Raw genomic sequence first — 17,447 nt, forward strand, 5'->3', positions numbered from 1 at the left:
TTTTCTCATTGAGAGATTTATTGGAAACACAGGAAAATATTTAATGACTATTTATTAAACTGCTGATCTGAATATATAAAAGCGAATACACTCTTAGACACGTGGGAAATACAAAATAATCATAAATTCTGCAAGCCTACAAAAAGTTTACAATCCCACACTGAGAAGACATAGTAAATTCCTTGTAAGGTGACTTTGTAAATTTGCTTGGGTCAGAGTGAGAACTGAGAAGTGGTAGTGAAAGGAGGGCCTTCTCAGGTGGTGCAGTGCTGAAGAATCCACCTGCCAATTCAGGAGACACAAGAGCCGCAAGTATGATCCCTGGGTGGGGAAGATCCCCTGGAGGAGGGCATGGCAACCCATTCCAGGATCCTTGCCTAGAGAATCCCGTGGACAGAGGAGCCTGGCAGCTACTGTCCACGGAGTCACAGAGAGTCAGACATGACTAAGCACGCACGCTATGAGATGAGTTAAAGGAGCGGTAAAAGGCTGAAAATAGGTGGGGTTTATTTACAGAGATGGTGGACTCTGACTAGCTGTATAAGAGCCTCAGTCTATTGTGAGGTTTTTCGTCTTTGCAACTTGAACATAGCAATGTGCTGACCTCATAAGGAAGTGACAGCTGCTGAGAGAAACTAAACCATAGTTTGACTCCTCCAGTCACACTGGAAATAGGGTGTCAGGACTACAGTCTGAGCTCTGGGGTTAGAATGGACTCAGTTCATTCTGTTTCACAATGAGGAGGTAGCCAACAGTGGCAACGTGGCAGCTGAAGGCGAATATGGATTGGTGATGAAGAAATAACATCAGGAAACCTTTTTGGAAGTCCTTTAACATTTGGGATTCCCAAATTTTCAGAAAAAGAAAATTTTTCGAACTTTCTAGGAAAAAAAAAAAAAGTTCTGTGCAACTAAGGGAAGTAACTCTTGTAAATTAAATTCTATTTGGCCCCAAATAGCTCAGTGGGTAAAGAATCTGCCTGCAATGCAGGAGACCCTGTGTTCAATTCCTGGGTTAGGAAGATCCATTGGAGAAGGGATAGGCTACCCACTCCAGTATTCTTGGGCTTCCCTGGTGGGTCAGCTGGTAAAGAATTGCCTGCAATACGGGAGACCTGGGTTCGATCCTTGGGTTGGGAAAATCCCCTGGAGAAGAAAAGGCTACCCACTCCAGTATTCTGGCCTGGAGAATTCCATGAACTATATAGTCCATGGGGTCACAAAGAGTTGGACACGACTGAGCAACTTTCACTCACCATTATTTAATATTGAAAGAAAAATATGCCAGGATACATAGACAAGTTGTAACAAGAACAACAACAAAAAATGCTTGGTTAAGTAAGTTCATTTTTCTCTCATAAAACAGTCCACGCCTTCCGGCCTTGAAGCATTGAAGGACTCTGTTTTCTTTCAGCTTCTTCATCTGTTCTCTTAGAGTACTGTCTTTGCAGTTAGTGTTGGCTTTGTTTCAACCATGTTTTCAAATGAGCAGAAGGAAAGCAGGAAAGACTGTCGAGGGCAGGAGGCTTCATCTTTAAGGAAATGAACTAAGAGTTAAGGGCTTTGCTGGTGGCTCAGATGGTAAAGAATCTGCCTGCAATGCAGAAGACCAGGGTTCAGTCCCCAGGTCAGAAAGATAACCCCAGAAAAGCGAATGGCTACCCGCTCCAGTATTCTTGCCTGGAGAATCCCATGAACAGAGAAGCCTGGAGGGCTACATATACATGGGGTCACAAACTTTCTCAGACATGACTGAGCAGCTAACACAAACAGACTGAAAGTTAAACGCATGGAGTCTGTTCGCATCTCATTGGCCTAGAGTAGTGACACGGTCACATTTAGTTCCAAGGTAGGAAATGTGTGAGGGACCATGCAGGTAGTTCAGGAGCAACAAAGTGTAAGCTGGAGGACAGTCTGAGAGAAATAGTTCTTTTTTTGAAAATAGGTTTTTTGTAGGATTTAATTACTTGCATTTTTGTAGAAAACAAACCCAAATGTTATGTGGTAATAAAGCTCAGATGTTCTTAGGATTTTGTATTTTGTAAAGGATTTTATGAATTAAAAAAAAAATCTGCTTACTGGCAACTTTGCTTAGCACAAAAGATAGTAAATTAGTGATTATTTTCATGAATTATTGACATATATTCTATGTCTACCTAGTAAAGGGGCTTCCCAGGTGGCTCAGTGGGTAAAGAATCTACCTGCAATGTGTTTGATCCCTGGTTTGGGAAGATCTCCTGAGAAGGGAATGGCAACCCATTCCAGGATTCTTGCTGGGAAATCCCATGAACAGAGGAGCCTGGTGAGCTACAGTCCGTGGGGTCACAAAGAGCTGGACACAACTGAAGTGACATACACACCTAGTAAAGAGAAACAATGGGGTGTTATGTTTGTCTTACTTACTTTGGGAATGTTATTCCAACATTTAGGAGCTTAACATAAGAAATATGCATTAACTCACATAGCTTGTGAGATCAAGAATCTTAGAATTAAGAAGCTCAGCCCTGGGGAATTCCCCGGTTGCCCAGTGGTTAGGGCTCTGCGCTTTCACTGGCAGGGCTTGGGTTGCATCCTTGGTAGGGGATGGGGGTGGGGGCGGGGGTTGAATTCAAAGAAAAAAATAATCTCAGACCTTGGCTGGATGAGGGGTTTCTCATGGAGTTGCAGTCATCTGAAAGCTTGATTGGGTTGGAGGACTCACTTCAAAGCTGACTTATGTGGCTGTTGGCTGAGGCTCCAGTTCCCCACCAGGAGAACTTCTAAGTTTTCCCCATGGTAACCAGCTTTCGCTAGAGTGAGTCACCCACAAAAGAGGAAATACAAGAGAACAACCAAAAACATCTCTTATAACCTGATCTCAGCAGCAATATATTAAATTTGTACAATTTGCTCTATTCTATTGATCACAGAGACCAATCCTGCTATAAAGTGGAGGCGACTATATAGGAGAGTGAATATCAGGAGGCAGGAATCATTGGGGGCCATCTTTGAGAATGCCTACTGTAAATGAATACTGGAGGATGCCTACTTGGAGAAGGAAGTCAACCCACTGAAGCATTCTTACCTGGGAAATACCATGGACAAAGGAGCCTGGTGGGCTACAGCCTATGGGGTCGCAGAGTTGGACACAACTGAGCAACTGAACACCACCACCATAACACCTTTTTATTGGAAAAAAAACTGCAGAAAATCTATCATTTTTAAAACAAAAAAATTTCACCAGATACAATTATTAGCTCCAAAGTTTGTCAGAGCAAACAGACTTGAGGTATTTAACTATGTACAGTTGACACATTTGCCTGGGATGACTAATTTTGTTCCTTCAGATTATATTTGATGAAAATGTCTGCTCTTCACTTTTGCTAATCAGAAATGGCTTCCTCAGAGCGAACATGGTCAGTCAGATGTAGTTTCTTGAAAACTTTCAGAGGTTAATGCTAGCAAGTGAATTTCTACAAGCATTGGTTCAGTTTAAAGTCATAGGATCCTTTAATGTTGCCTAAACAGGGAGTATATTTGGGGATTTGGCATACAGAGGGTCTGTCTTGGATCAGGTCTCAAAATACCTAAAGGATTTCCTTAAACAGGCCCCCTGGTCAGATACAACAGGTGTTTTACTTCTAATTTTGGAAGCAGAAGCAGGCAGTTTAGAGTGAGGCTGATCTGCACTCATTCAGCAGGAATGAGGATAATAAGTAATTTTGTCAGGACATGAAGTGTAGAAATGACTGGAAATGTGTTATTCTTCTAGTATTCTGATAATAAACCATATTTTTATAAGATTACATAGAATGGTGATGAATTCTGATTAGAGCCTCTGTTTTCTGTTAGTATTTAATGATTCATTTAAAAAATACTGTAAGTCAACCGTAGTGTCAACTAGAGTACTTATTTAAATGATTGTATTCATTTATTTGTCCAATTGTGAGTGAATTACATTTTTGTAATGGAAAATAAAGACATTATAGTGTTAATGATGTATTTGGTTTCCTTTTCAAAGTGTTTCAAAGGAATCTGGGGGCTTAAAAAACATAGTGATATTCCATTAAAAAATAGATAAGGCTTAAAATAGAAAATATGCTTGAAACACTATTAGCCACTCAAAATGAAATTATTGCACATATAAAAGGTGAGCAGAGCTTTTTAATGACTTCTAAAAATTAATGTAATCACGAACAATGTAGTCATGAACATTTCAATTACAAAATAAGGTTTGATAGATTTTCAAACGTGAGGCCCCTGGAAATATGTTTCTAATATGTTCTCAAGATAATTAGGAATGCAGTTGTCTAGCATGCTAGACACAGTAGATTTTCCATAAATACCTATTGATTTGGAGATTAGCTTCAGAACTCTTATTTCTAAATTACATAAATGGTAGGAAAGGCATGGTTTTCTTTTGGCATATAAGAAAGTCTGTTGCTTATTAATACTACAGAATCTACTCATTTTAAGAATTCAATACTTAAGCTATTGTTTAGATATTACTTTACTTTCCGGGTCTTCCCTGGTGGCTCAGATGGTAAAGCGTCTGGGTTGGGAAGATCCTCTGGAGAAGGAAATGGCAACCCACTCCAGTATTCTTGCGTGGGAAATCCCATGGACAGAGGAACCTGGTGGGCTATAGTCCATGGGGTCCCAAAGAGTTGGACAGGACTGAGCGACTTCACTTTCACTTTCACTTTCCATTCCTCTGTGGGTTTAAAAGGCAAGTCATTGTTTATAAAAAGAAAGTGCCATATTTTAAGTAGTGGTAAAACTGGGCAGTTCTTTCTGAGCGGAATGAGAGTGCAATCGTATATTTTAAATTATATATATTTTAAAGAAGGAAAAGCAACAGGTTTGACTTGAAACTAGGTTTTTCTAAAAGGGATTCTGCAGTGTATTGCTCTACAAAATGTACAACATTCAATAGTGGGACAAGAAAATTCATTTAGGTCAGAATCCTTTTTTTGCTTTCTCTAAAAACAGCACCATTGGATATTTGAATTTTTAAACCTTAAGAAATCAAATCTAAACGTTCCAAGGAGAGTGAACACACGAGTCATTGTTTGCACCAAATACTGAAAACAGATTTCTCAAATAGAATTTTCAGTAATTTGCACTGGACTCTCACCATCTGGCCTGCCTTGCCCCCCATTCCAAAGAATCTGTTTGACCACATGTCTAAATCTACAGTAATTCTTCCATCTCGCCAGCCCCACCCTGCCGCACCATGGCTTCAAGAGTAGATTTTATGATTAACCATGTATTTAAAAGATTGAGATACCAGATGCTGTTGTACTTGAATAAAAATAAAATTCTGGTGTCACAAAAACAAGCTGGATAAATTCTAGGTTCTAAAGGCATACACTGTCATTCAACTTCTCAGGGTGGGAAGTTGAACAGGAATCCTCCAGCAAACGCCGCTGGATCCCAGGGCACGTCCAGCACGCTATCAAACAATTAATTACAAGATGGTTTTCTAAAAAGGAAAAAAAAAAAAAATCTTAAGTTTTTTCGACTAGCGACACCCCTTTGTGCTGGGGTGGGCAGCTATAGTGGCAGGGTGAACCAAAATGTTTGTGGCAAAGGCATCATCTTGCGATATACCCCCAGAGCTGTACTTCTAGTCTCGAATAGGAATCAGCAGTCCACGGCTGATTTATGGACAGCCCGTATCGCCCCGCACGATGCGAGTTCCAGGAGCCTTCGCCAATTAGGTCTATTTTCTGCTTAAGCCGTTAAAGCCACCTCCATGGAAACGTCAGGGGAAGAGGCCGGGGGGGAGGGGAGCAGACAGGTGCGCCCTCTGTTTGGAAATACACAAAGGGCCGACCCAGCGGCCTCCGTGTCCCTGGCAACTCCACGCACGCAGAGCGCGCGCACATCCCGCAGGCCCGCGGCGCAGAGGGCGGGCGGCCGGCCGGGCGGGGCGGCGCGCGCAGGTCTCCGCGCAGACCCTCGGCCTGCTGGAGGACGCGCGGTGCCCGGGAAGCGTGAAGCCGGCGCCGGGTGGCGGCGGCGGCCGCGCTGTAGGGACTTGTAGTCCGCGCGCCTCCCGGGCGCCTCCCCCCGCCGGGTAGGCCGGCCGCGCGTCCCCGCCCGCCGCAGGCCGACTTCCTGCCGCTGCCCAAACTACACCTCCCGCCGTCCTCTCCGCGGTCGGGGCCGAAAGCGAAAACACATTCTGGGCTGCGAGGGTGCTGCCCTCCCGCCGGGCGCCCCCGCCCACTCCCCGCCCCTCCGGCGCCCTCCTGCGAGGTGGGGAGACGGTCAGGCCGCGCCTTTCTCCCTCGGCTTCTTCGGCTCCCGGTGTGGGGCCCACAGGCCTCGCTTTCACCAAGAGTCTGGGCCGGCGCGCTCGGGTTGCGGGGGTGTCCTCGCTTCCGCCGGGTCCGGCGAGGAAACTTGTGTGTGTGTGGGGGCGGGACCCCGGGGCCCCAGTGGCTGAGCCGGGCGGCGAGGCCCGCGTCAAGTGACTGCTCGCTTGCGGGTTTCGGTGAATTCCCCGCCTCGTTTCCCCCGGGCGCGTGGCCCCGCGGGAGGCGGCCGCGTGCGCCCGGCCATGCACTAGGCAGGGCTCCCCATGCGCGCGGACCGCCGCCTCGGGCCGCCGCCTGCCGCCGCCCGCCCAGCGCGAGCCGGAGCCCGAGCCCGAGCCCGAGCCCCAGCCGCTGCCCGCCCCCGGCCGGGGCGTCCAGGAGCCGGCGGCGCGGCCATGTGGGGCTAGCCCGCGCCGCGCCGGGCCTGCTGCGCGACCGGCAACATGGAGGCTGCCGTCGGCGCCCCCGACGGCGGCGACCGGGGCGGCGCGGCGCCCCGCGAGGACGCGACGCCCATGGACGCCTATCTGCGGACCCTGGGCTTGTATCGGAAACTGGTCGCCAAGGACGGGTCGTGCTTGTTCCGAGCCGTGGCGGAGCAGGTAACGGGGCGGGGGCCGGAGGGGGCGATCGGCGGGGGGCCGGGTGGGAAGCGGCGGGCGGGCTGCGCGTGGCCCCGCAGGCGTCACAGCGGCCCATTGTCGCCCCGGAACCGGACGCTGCCCTGGGACTGGGAGCTCCGAATCGAAACTTAAAAACCTGTAAATGATCTGGGTGTCGTCCCTCCTGGCGAAGAGGTAATGAGTTGAAGCTAGCCCGTGAGGCCTGCCGGAGAGTCTGCACCCTTGCTGGAGGGGTGGGAACTTGGCGAAATGCTGTTTTTCGCCTCCCCTTTTGGCTTTACAAGCACAGCGTTCACACCAGTAAGCAGAATGTTTACTAGAGGAGGTGGTGCACCAGACTCGACTCGTGGGATCGTGATATCTTCCCCCGCCCCCCCCGCCCGCCCCGTTACTGGACTTTGGAGCGTGGGGTAGCCAAGCCCGCGGATGTCCGCCTGAGTCAGGAGTGGGGGAAATGTGCAGTTTGGGAAAACCAGACTTTAGAAAATGTGGAATGTTTGCACAGAATTGTCTTTGAGTAGATTTCACCTTCTTTTATTGTCCTGCAAGGCAAGTGTAGGTAAACTAAAAAAAAAATAATTGACTTAGAAAAAGTGTTTTAAAGTTGCTAGTGGGAAGGAAGACTGTATCTGGGGTCCCTTAGGTCCTTGGCCGAATTCTTCCCCCTTACTGATTAAAATCACTTTGTAATACAGTTCTTGGGAGGATGTTTCTGATTTATTTTTTGGTAAGAGAGCTTATTCCCTATTATGTAACACTGTAGTTGGTAGGTGTGCAGCAACCCAGATCCATCCTGTATTAAGAAATAGCTGTTGAATTAGTTGGACATAAATTTCACATTGCTGTCCTGGTGTGTATTTCCTACCGTTTTCCTTTGCTTTCCTTTGGCCTAAGATCTACCCCTTTCCTCTCCTGCCCCCCTTTGGAGTTTTTCTGTCTCTCTCACCTTTTTTAATGCTAAGTAGCTTTCGGAATTTCTTTTTGTGAGTAAATGTTTTCCTAAACATCTATAGACCAGTCTATTCTTGTTTTTTTCAAAGTCCAAAGGCCAGCCACTTATTTTCCAAAGGCCCTCGTTTTCACATCAGTAGCATAAGATATTCTTTTTTTTTTTTTTTGGAAACAAGAAATTGGTGTAGCTGGTCCAGACCTTTGCATTTTGCGGCTGGCATTGTCATTCATTCTTCGCAAAGCTCCCCAAACTGAGCTGTGTCTTTTTCAGTTCAATTGATTTCTCTTATTTTTGGAATTTTTTAAGATGTTCTAATGTTGCTTTGGGAGATGTTAACACAAACAGATCCCAGTCTTTACTATTAGTAGGTAAACAGTCTGTCCCATTGGTGAGTTTTCGGGATCACCATCTGTCCTGCTTCATCCGCCTCAGCCTCCTGAGTCTCCTCATCACCTCCAGAAGCAGAGGGAAGATGTGGAAGTGAATTCAATCCCTATTGAAACATATTATTGGCTCTAGCAAGAGTTTGGTAAGGAAAGAGGTGGAAGCAAATAGAAATACGAGAAGTATGGTGCTTATTTGGAGTTGGATTATACACATCATAGTTTATATTGAAGCAGAAAGGTGTGGCTGGTTTCAGAACTACATACCACAGGTAATTGGCAAACTCGATTGTATAGACTCTCTTTTTAAGTAGAAATGAACAATAGCTAGCTGGTTACACGAAGAGCTCATTGCTAACAATAGTTAATGCATTTTATTATATCTCACTGTGATGGGATTTAAATTAGGCTTGAGGGAATGTCCCTTCCACTTACGGGAGGCTGACTTTTAATACACTGAGCTTATAGAAAGTTTGTTGCGGTGACTCTTGGAGCAAACTCTGTTCTTCGGTAGACATGGACCACAGGTGTAGTCTTCATGGCCAAAGGTGGCGTGTGTGTTGGTGGTCGGGAGGGAAGTAACGGCATCCTCAGGCTGCCCTTCAACAGTGTGCACAAAGGATTTACTTTTTGCCAACAGTTTCTCCAGTAATATTAGAATAACTACCATTTCTACCAGGGAGTCACAGTAAGTGATCTAAATGGCAGCCTTTGGCGGGGGAAATGCAGGGGGAGAGACTTGATTTAGCCAGAGTCTTCCCCTCCAAATTACCTGATTTAAATAACCCCTTCCCTTTTTACGCTTCTGGCCTGTGGCCTGCAGGAGGCCTGACCTGAATCAGCTCTGTGGCCCTGGAGCTAAAAATAGGGCCCTCTTAGAGGGCTTGGTGAAGCAGAGTGTCTCAGCCTTTCTCTGTGTTTATTATCTGTCTGCCCTAAGATTGGAAAGCCTCCTATTTCTAGGTTATTTTCTTGTATGTAATAATTTGCAAAGATATTTGTCATACCGTTTGAATTTTTCCTGAGTGCCCTTGAACTTGCTTTTCAACAGTTGTGATTTAGCCTCCTTTCTCTTGACATTCCTTTGCTCTATAAAGCCCCAGCACCCTGGGCACCTCGTACTGAGAATTTTACTTCTGAGTAACGGGTTCAGATTTCATGTGCTAGTGAAATGTTTGTTAAAGGAGAAAAAACATGCCTGTCATTGTGTTTGTTGTAAAATCATAAGCTTTATTCACTTATGTCTGCCACCTGTTGCTAGGTAAATGACTGTAAGACTAGCTTCACTGTGCTAATGGCAGAAATGCCCTATCTGATGACACTGGTTTACTCAGACTAATATGTTGATTCATAATAGCGTCTAGCGTAGCTTCTGTGAAGGAAATGTTACTAAATGTCATGTGTTGAATGGGCAAAAAAATTGTGTGGTGGTGATTTTTGCATTTGGATAGTCCTTCCAGTAAGGATGGATGCTTTTTTGTAGTTCCTAAAGACAGCAGTGTTCGCATACTTGTTAAGCTGAAAGCCAGCTAGTATGCTGAAAAGCAACGCATTGCTAACCTCAGTTTGCATCGTCAGAGTATCTGAATTGAATGTAAGGGGACCTGCTAGCTCTCCAGGCAATTGCGCCTCTTGGTTCCGTGGGTATAAATGAGCCTTGGCTGTTATCCAGAGAGACCTGTAGCAGGTGCAACCGGAGCTTCCCTTTTCCTGAATTCTCTGCTCACCCTGAACATAAGGGAGACTCACTCAGTTGAAACTGTAACTCTTAAAGCTACTTTATAATAATAGAAATTCTCAAGAGCCCTGGATAGTAGTTTTGAGACGTTATTTTAAATGTCAGTTTTTTCCCTCCCACTTTGACCTTGTAGGGTAGCAGGAGCACCTTCGTTTAAGACACCTAGTAGTAGAAAACAGTTTTAATCTCCTTTTTTTTTTTAGCGTGGTAAAATATTAGAGACTGGCCAAAGGGTTTCAAAACAAAGCTTTAGACTGTTGTTAAGAGGCAAGATGCCAGTAAGTTGTTCTTTGGTTGAACTAGTTGTTGAACAGAAGACAGCAGAGGCTGCAGAGTGAAAGGGTGTGGATCATGTTCGTAGTATGGCCTGTTTCAGTTGGTGCTTTAAGATTTGGGGCAGAAGAGCACGTTTGAAAGCCATTGGGATGACAACACACAGAAACAGATTGCATCCTCTGCGCTGCTCCCTGGTTGGTCTTCCCCGAATCGTGTAAGCTGAGGATTTAAGAATGAGTGCCTTAATTTTTCTCAAACCACGGTGGACTTACATTTATACATAAGGCAAGTAATTCAAAGTTACTGGGAAAAAGCAATTTCTCTACTACGGGCAGAAAGCCTCGAAGACTTATTTTTTTGTTGAAGTCACCTCTTCGTCCTCTCTTCCAACGAGCTGAGGATGGGGCTGAGCGCTGCGTGGCGGGGATTCTGTCAGCTCTGCTTTGTGACGAGTGAAGTAATAGTAGAGGGGTGGCCGGGAGAGGAAAGTGTAAGCTTACAAAGATTTCCCCAAAGGCGTGGTCTCAGTGACCTAAAGGGGAAATGGTGACAAGCTCTCCATCGAGTGACCTCTGGAGTAAGAGGCACTGTTGCTGGCACGTGGTGTGTCAGCTCTCAGGTGAGTGGGAGAGGTGAGAGTGAGCGCAGAGTCAGAAATGACGGAAGGGGAAATGGAGACTGCCGTCTGTTGGCGGTGAGGCTGTGTTGGGTGTGGAAGGTGTGGGCCGCAGCCTCGCAGCGTCTTCTGACACAGGGCTTGCCCGTGTGCTGCTCTCCCCCACAGGTGCTGCACTCCCAGTCTCGCCACGGTGAAGTCAGGATGGCCTGCATTCATTACCTTCGGGAGAACCGGGAGAGATTCGAAGAGGTGATTGACGATTTTAACCATGTAACGGTGCCTTGACTTAGAGGTACACGATAGCCATTTGAGTGGTCTAGTGGGAATTTCGCAGGTTGGATCGGATTGTAGGTTATGAAGATAAACCTTATAAAAATGAACTGCTTTTTTGAATTCAAATCCAAATCCATAGTCAGCTGTGATTTTTTTTTTTAAAGGTCATCTTGTGTTCATTTATTCAGACATTTAGAAAGCTTCTGTGACAGATGGATCACAGCCGTGGAGGCTGGAAGGGTGACTTGGGCAGGACCTGAGCATATTACTAGAGAGCCTTGTCTGACATGATCAGGGAGGCTACTGGTTTCTGTGATTGGTGACCCCCTGTGAACTGTAAAAAAATTGCAGTCCTTGGAGTATAAGAAATACACGGAGCATAGCTAATGTTGAGCCTCTGATTTTATCAGGAGGTATTTATAGATTTTTAATTTACAGGGTTCATCATTATGAACCACATATCAGAACATTGTAATTATATAAATAATGATTTGTAGTTAATAGAATGTAGTATAGTTAATTAGTACAGAATATCTTATCAACTGACTGTAATTTTCTTAGTATGTAGTAGGCTGTGAAATAGATGCCACGGTGACCTATTTTCACTTTACATTGAAAGCCTTGTAAGACGTACTGGTTATTGGTTTTATGATGTAGAATTATCATCTGACAATCTTTACTGGTATTTTCTCCCCGCTGACTGCCAAAAGAACATTGACACTTTGCATGTAACTCAGTTCTAAGACTTAATAGGTAAATAGTGTTTAAAGGTGCTCTTGGGTTGGAATTCCTATTTTTAAGCAAAATTTTATTACTGGTGACATTTTTCTGGATGCCATGTTTTAAGCTGAACAGTAATATATTCCAGGAAGGAGAGCCTGCTTGATCAGAAGATTTGAAAACTTGTCTTATTTTAAAAAGCTGGTAATGTGGAGGCTAGATAAGAGAGTATTATGGCAGAGAGGAAGGTAGGGTAGAGAGATAGTCTTTAACTATTTGAAGAAACTACAAGTGAATTAGTTAGTATTGGCTCCAGAGGGTAAAGCTCTGTTAACAGTAGTGGAGATGTCAGCAGCATTGTTTTAAGTGCTTTGCATGTCTTGATTCAGCTCTTACAGTCTTAGGCACTACGCTCAGAAGTTGAAAGTTCTGAGGGGGAAAGTTTCACTTTCTTTACAATGACTACCTCTACCAGTTTCTATTGACCAGAAGTGGAAAAAAGTCCAGGGTCGAAGGGTGTGCCTTTTTGTTGAAAATGTTTAGTCAGGGCCTAGGTAAGTAGTTTCTGATTATTAAGAAGAATCAGTTGGACGGAGGCTTGTGTCAGACCACAGCTTAAGTCTTTTGCAACTTTGCATGTTTCTGTGGGGTTTTATTTTTTTAAATTCTGTAAATAATAAACTAATAGAGAACAGTAGCCTCTGATTGGTGGAATATTTCAAATATGTGGCTGTGTTAGTGCAAGTATGTATTTAAGCTTAGGATACTTTTGGAAATTAGAGTATATCATCTATAAAATGATTAATCTCTGTCTTAAAAAAAGGGCATTTAAAAGATTTTTATAGACCAAGCAGTATATTTTAATGTTTTTAAGTATTATCACTTTGCTAAATTAACCGAGACTTTAATTGAAATAAAATTGAAATTGGTATTTCAGATGAATGTCTTTTAGAGCTTTCTCAATTAAATTAGTGCAACTGCTATGAGAAAAGCAAAAAGTGTAATCATATAGCTTGAATCAAATCAGATTTTTTTTGTTTTTGTTAAAATAACAATGAGACAAGCTGGATTAGAAAAATGTTGTTGATTCTTCAAAATATCTTTAGCATTATCAGTTCTTGTCTTTGTTTTTAGAATAATTGATCTAAGAGACAATGACTGTTCACATCTGTTAGAAAACGGGCATTTCTTAGCCCTTGCACCTGTCTTCAGCTCTCTTCTAAGCGCTGGCCTTCGCCCAGTTAGTCTTTAAGCGCTGCTATAACCATGTAAACCCTCTGCTGACGCCACGTGCTGTGACCTGGCACTGCCCCCTCCCTCGGCCTGCGGGTCCTGCCTCTGCTCCAGCCACGGGCAGGTGTGCTCACCCCACTCCGGCTGCGCAGGTGATTCCTCCCCACTGCCGCCTCCTCACAGGGTGCCGCCCACCCTCCAGACCCTGTCCAGGAAGTGGTTCCAGACAGTGTTTCCTTCTTTAAATTCTGCTGTGTCTTTATGATGTTTTCTTAATATTTTGTACATATTTTCATAATTAGATTTTTTCTGTGTGTGTGTATATATATATATATATATATATATAACTATTGTATCCAAGGTTTGTGTAAAAATTCAGTAATTCTCAGTGAAGAGATTAACTTTTGGTGGATTTCTAATAGGCCTTTTTCCCTTTTTGCAGTTTATAGAGGGGTCATTTGAAGAATATTTAAAACGTTTGGAAAATCCACAGGTATGTAGTACTCTGAGATGTTTCTATGTTTTAATACATTAAATATGGTGAGGTTGGTATTAGAGTGTATGGAGGAGCTTCTGCCTTAGGTGCACGTGTAATTGGAAGACAGCTGCTGCCACGAGCATTGCCTCACTCGGCACAGTCATGCTTTCTTGATCTGTCGTGACGCCCTTTAACGTAGTATAGAAGATCTCAAATAGCACCGCCGAGGATTTCCAGAGTGTGGTGCAGTTGTGTGTATCGGGCTTGGTGGACAGGGCGGTGTTCGATTGCTTCCTTATTAGGCAGCTGACAAGACAGGTTGCATCCATTCCCCTTAATGAGGTCCGCATGAGAAGCAGGAAGAGGCTGCTGAAGGTTGGAGGACAGCCCCTCCCCACCGACTCCCCCTGCCAGCACTTTCTTAGTCACTTGGAAATTAAAAGAAATTTTCTGTTTCCTATTTTCTCCTCTCCTGCTGAGAAAGCTAATGCTCTTTGTGTAGAAATCCAAATGTTAACGGAAGGCCATGTAGAATGTTCCCTTATCCCCAGAGATAATCACTGTTAGATTTAAAACGACAACAAAGAAGACTCCAAGAGGAGTCACATGGGGAGGAAAGGGTATACTAACAGGGGTAAGGTGTTTGATCATTGTGTGGGGTCTCTTCGATTCCCTGACGCTAAGTTGAGTGCTTGCTGTGGGCTAAGAACGGCCAGGCCCCGGGGATGCAGAAGTCACTGGGCTTTGGATGCTGTTCCCAGGAGTGTCCCTGCAGTAGGGAAGGGTGTCTAGTACCAGTGAGAAGGCACGTGTGTCCTAAGAAGTATAGGTGTGATGCTACAGTTGCGTCCTTGTTCCGTCACTTCAGTCGTCATCTGCCTTTTTGTGACCCTGTGGACTGTAAGCCCACCAGTCTCCTCTGTCCATGGGATTTCCCAGTCAGGAACACTGGAGTGGGGTGCCATTCTCCTCTCCAGGGGATCTTCTTGACCCAGGGATTGAACCTGAGTCTCCTGCATTGGCAGGTGGATTCTTTACCACTCTGCCACCTGGGAAGCCTGTGTCACAGATAGCAAAGATTAAACACCAGAAGGTTAACAGTTCTCGCCAGCTATTACTGGTGATTTTTATTTCCTTTGTAGAAGATGAAGGGAATGACAAAGACCATTTATTAATTTTTAGTCAGGAAGAAACCCACAATACCATTTTATGGTGATCTTTGTGAACAGTTCCGGCTCTTGGGCTGAGAAAGGGTAGAAGAGACATTCCGAGAGAGAAGGGGACAGGGAGGGGAGTGAGGCAGTGGAAGGGGACTGGAGACTGATTCGGGGACCTGCAGGGGCGGGGTGGCAGGTGCTGCAGAGTGCCTGGGAACAGCCCTCTCCTTCCCAGGGTGCTGGCCGGCCAGGTGTGTTATTCCCAGGACACTCCCCTCCCCAAGCTGGGCGGGCCTTCTGCAGATGTTGGCAGGTGCCTTCCAAACAGAACAGGTGTGTGCTCTTATTAGCGATAAATATTTCTGTTTCTCTTTCTCCCCGATACATGGAATGTATGAAAGGAAGAGAAACGTAGTCAACCGATACGCTCCATTGCCTCACCCATGTTTCTCAGAGAAAGAGAACTTCCTCCTTTTTTTCTTAAAAATATCAATGGAGCATTTTGAAAAATGCCTCAAAAAGAATATATTTTTGTCAGCTTTACAGAGGTAAAATGGACATATAGTAGATGCTTTAAGTTTATGAAATCTGACGGAGGCATGCAGCTGTGTGATCCCCTCACAGACACCACACAGGGCGTTTCCGTCACTCCAGAAGTGTCTCATAACGTTTTGGCAGTTGATCTCTACTCCCCTTACTCCCACCCGTGTGCGAAGTTTTGCCTTCTCGAGACTCGAACAGATAGAATGGTATAGCTTGTAGTCTTAACATGTCTGGCTTCTTTCACTTAGCATAATGGAAGCATTTTGAGATTCATCTGTGTTGTCCTTTGTGTGACAGTTCATTTTTATTGCTGAGTGGCCATTCCTTGTATGGATGTACTGCAGCTTGTTTTAGCAATTTACAGGTTGATGGATATATGATTTCTTCCAAGTTTGCTGCTGTTATTAAAGCTGCTAAGACTATTTGGTTGCAGGTCTTTCTATGGACAGATGTTTTCTTTTCTTTTAATTAATATTGTTAATATTGAGAGTGGAATTCCTGGGTCATACGGTAAATTCATGTTTAACTTAATGAGAAATTGCTAATCTGTTTTCCAAAGTGGCTGTGCGGCTTTGCTTTGTCATTAGCGATAAGTGAGAATTCCAGCTGCTCTGCATCTTCATCAACGCTCAGGATCGTCAGCCTTGTAAAATTGTAGCTGTTGCTACCTAGGTAGTGGCCGTGCGGTGGTGTCGTTGCGATCTTAACTTGCATTTCTCTAGTAATGTTGAGAGCCTGTTCATGTGCTTACTTGCCATCCGCATGTCTTTGTTGGTGAAATGTCTTGCTCATAGATTCTGCGCTTTATTATTTTGGTTTTGTTGAATTATAAGAGTATTTTATACCGAGCATCATGCATTCTGTATTGGGTGTGTATTTTCCAGTACTTTCTTCCTATTTGTATCTTGTCTTTTAGTGTTCTTAATAGTGTCTTTTGAGGAACAAAAGTTTGCTTTTGATGACTATCTAAGAACATTTAATTTGTGTTTTTGATACAGTGTGGTTCTTTACAAGATTAAAAATAGATTTTGTAGAAATGCTGTGCTCTTAAGCCACAGTGATAAAGTAGGCTAACATAGAGTGTTGAGTAAGTAAAAACTATAGCGTTCAGGTGGAAGACAGTGATAGAACATAAATTAAGAAAAAAGTCAAAATTGTTAGAGAAGGCAAGCTATAATGGCCATTGTCTACTTAACCAGACTACGATAGAATTTATCCTGAAGATTAAATACTTACAAAATGGTACCTTATTTGAGATGTAGTGTCTTGTTGACACTAGAAGTGATGCGGTGCATTCTGCACAGAATGGAATAGCTTGGGTTTATGATCTCAGCAGACGGTTTCAGGGAAGGATTTCCTCTGTGCCAGAAGGTATTGCTTGTGGAGTTTTGAGAGGCTGTGATTGCTAGGCAGAGGCCTATTTTAATAAATCTGTTTTAATGCATGGCACCTATTTCATTTTGAAAAACAGAGCCAACTTTAAGATTAATTGAAGTGCAGAGTCTGTGGGGAAAGATGATCCTTTTCGGAGAGGATTTCAAACCATCATCCAAAATCCTCTCCTTATCTCAAATCTCTCTTCTTTGAAGGTGGAAGTGGCAGCATTCATTTACTGTAGTTCTTATTTTTAGTAACTCTTGGTATTAAGTCTTTACTAATTTCCCAGGTAGTTTAGGAATACATTCTCATGGTCAAAGATTTATTACAGAATGAAGAGTGAAAATCCTTACTTTTCCCCTCATCTTTAAATTCCTGTTTCCACTGTCAATTTAGGATGTATCCTTCTAGTTCCCTCTCTACGTGTATGTGTCTATATATATTTATTTTGTTTTGCACAACAGGATTATTTTACTGACTTACTTTTCCCACTTAATAGTCTGAGTGATCTTTTCAGGTCATTTCATAGGAATATAGCTCATTCTTTTTGGTGATTGCATGATATTTCCATACATCGTTTGGGTGAATGATAAATTATTTAATTATTCCTTATCTATTAGTGGAATCTTGGGGCTATCTTTAAAAAATTTTTCAAAATTATTACAGATAGCTGTAGTGGCCATCCTGTTTATATACATTTTTTGGACATATGAAATATTTCTTTCGGATAGTTTTATAGAAGTTGAATTGCTAGGTTACCTTAAAGAGTAT

General features: G+C 43.9%; 1 protein-coding gene and 1 long non-coding RNA gene across 3 annotated transcripts in view; one reads left to right on the forward strand and one right to left on the reverse strand.

Moving 5' to 3' along the window:
• Positions 1–1,279: 1,279 nt before the first annotated feature.
• On the reverse strand, positions 1,280–7,191 carry LOC128062233 (uncharacterized). 2 transcript variants are annotated; one of them, XR_008200805.1, is made up of 4 exons: positions 7,064–7,191; positions 2,632–2,788; positions 2,201–2,359; positions 1,280–1,531 (listed from the first exon to the last, which is right to left on the reverse strand). It is a non-coding gene; the product is annotated as an uncharacterized LOC128062233 (long non-coding RNA). The 2 variants fall into 2 exon arrangements; XR_008200804.1 differs by having other exon boundaries at positions 1,280–1,593.
• The window catches only part of OTUD4 (OTU deubiquitinase 4), a 42,263-nt gene continuing 31,563 nt past the window's right edge, over positions 6,748–17,447 (forward strand). The window contains exons 1-3 of the mRNA XM_052654622.1: positions 6,748–6,906; positions 11,061–11,144; positions 13,564–13,614. Coding sequence (XP_052510582.1) covers positions 6,748–6,906; positions 11,061–11,144; positions 13,564–13,614 — 294 coding nt within the window. The remainder of the gene's footprint in view (positions 6,907–11,060; positions 11,145–13,563; positions 13,615–17,447) is intronic.

This window comes from Budorcas taxicolor, chromosome 17 (genome assembly GCF_023091745.1).
Source record: "Budorcas taxicolor isolate Tak-1 chromosome 17, Takin1.1, whole genome shotgun sequence".
In the NCBI taxonomy this organism is placed as follows: domain Eukaryota; kingdom Metazoa; phylum Chordata; class Mammalia; order Artiodactyla; family Bovidae; genus Budorcas; species Budorcas taxicolor.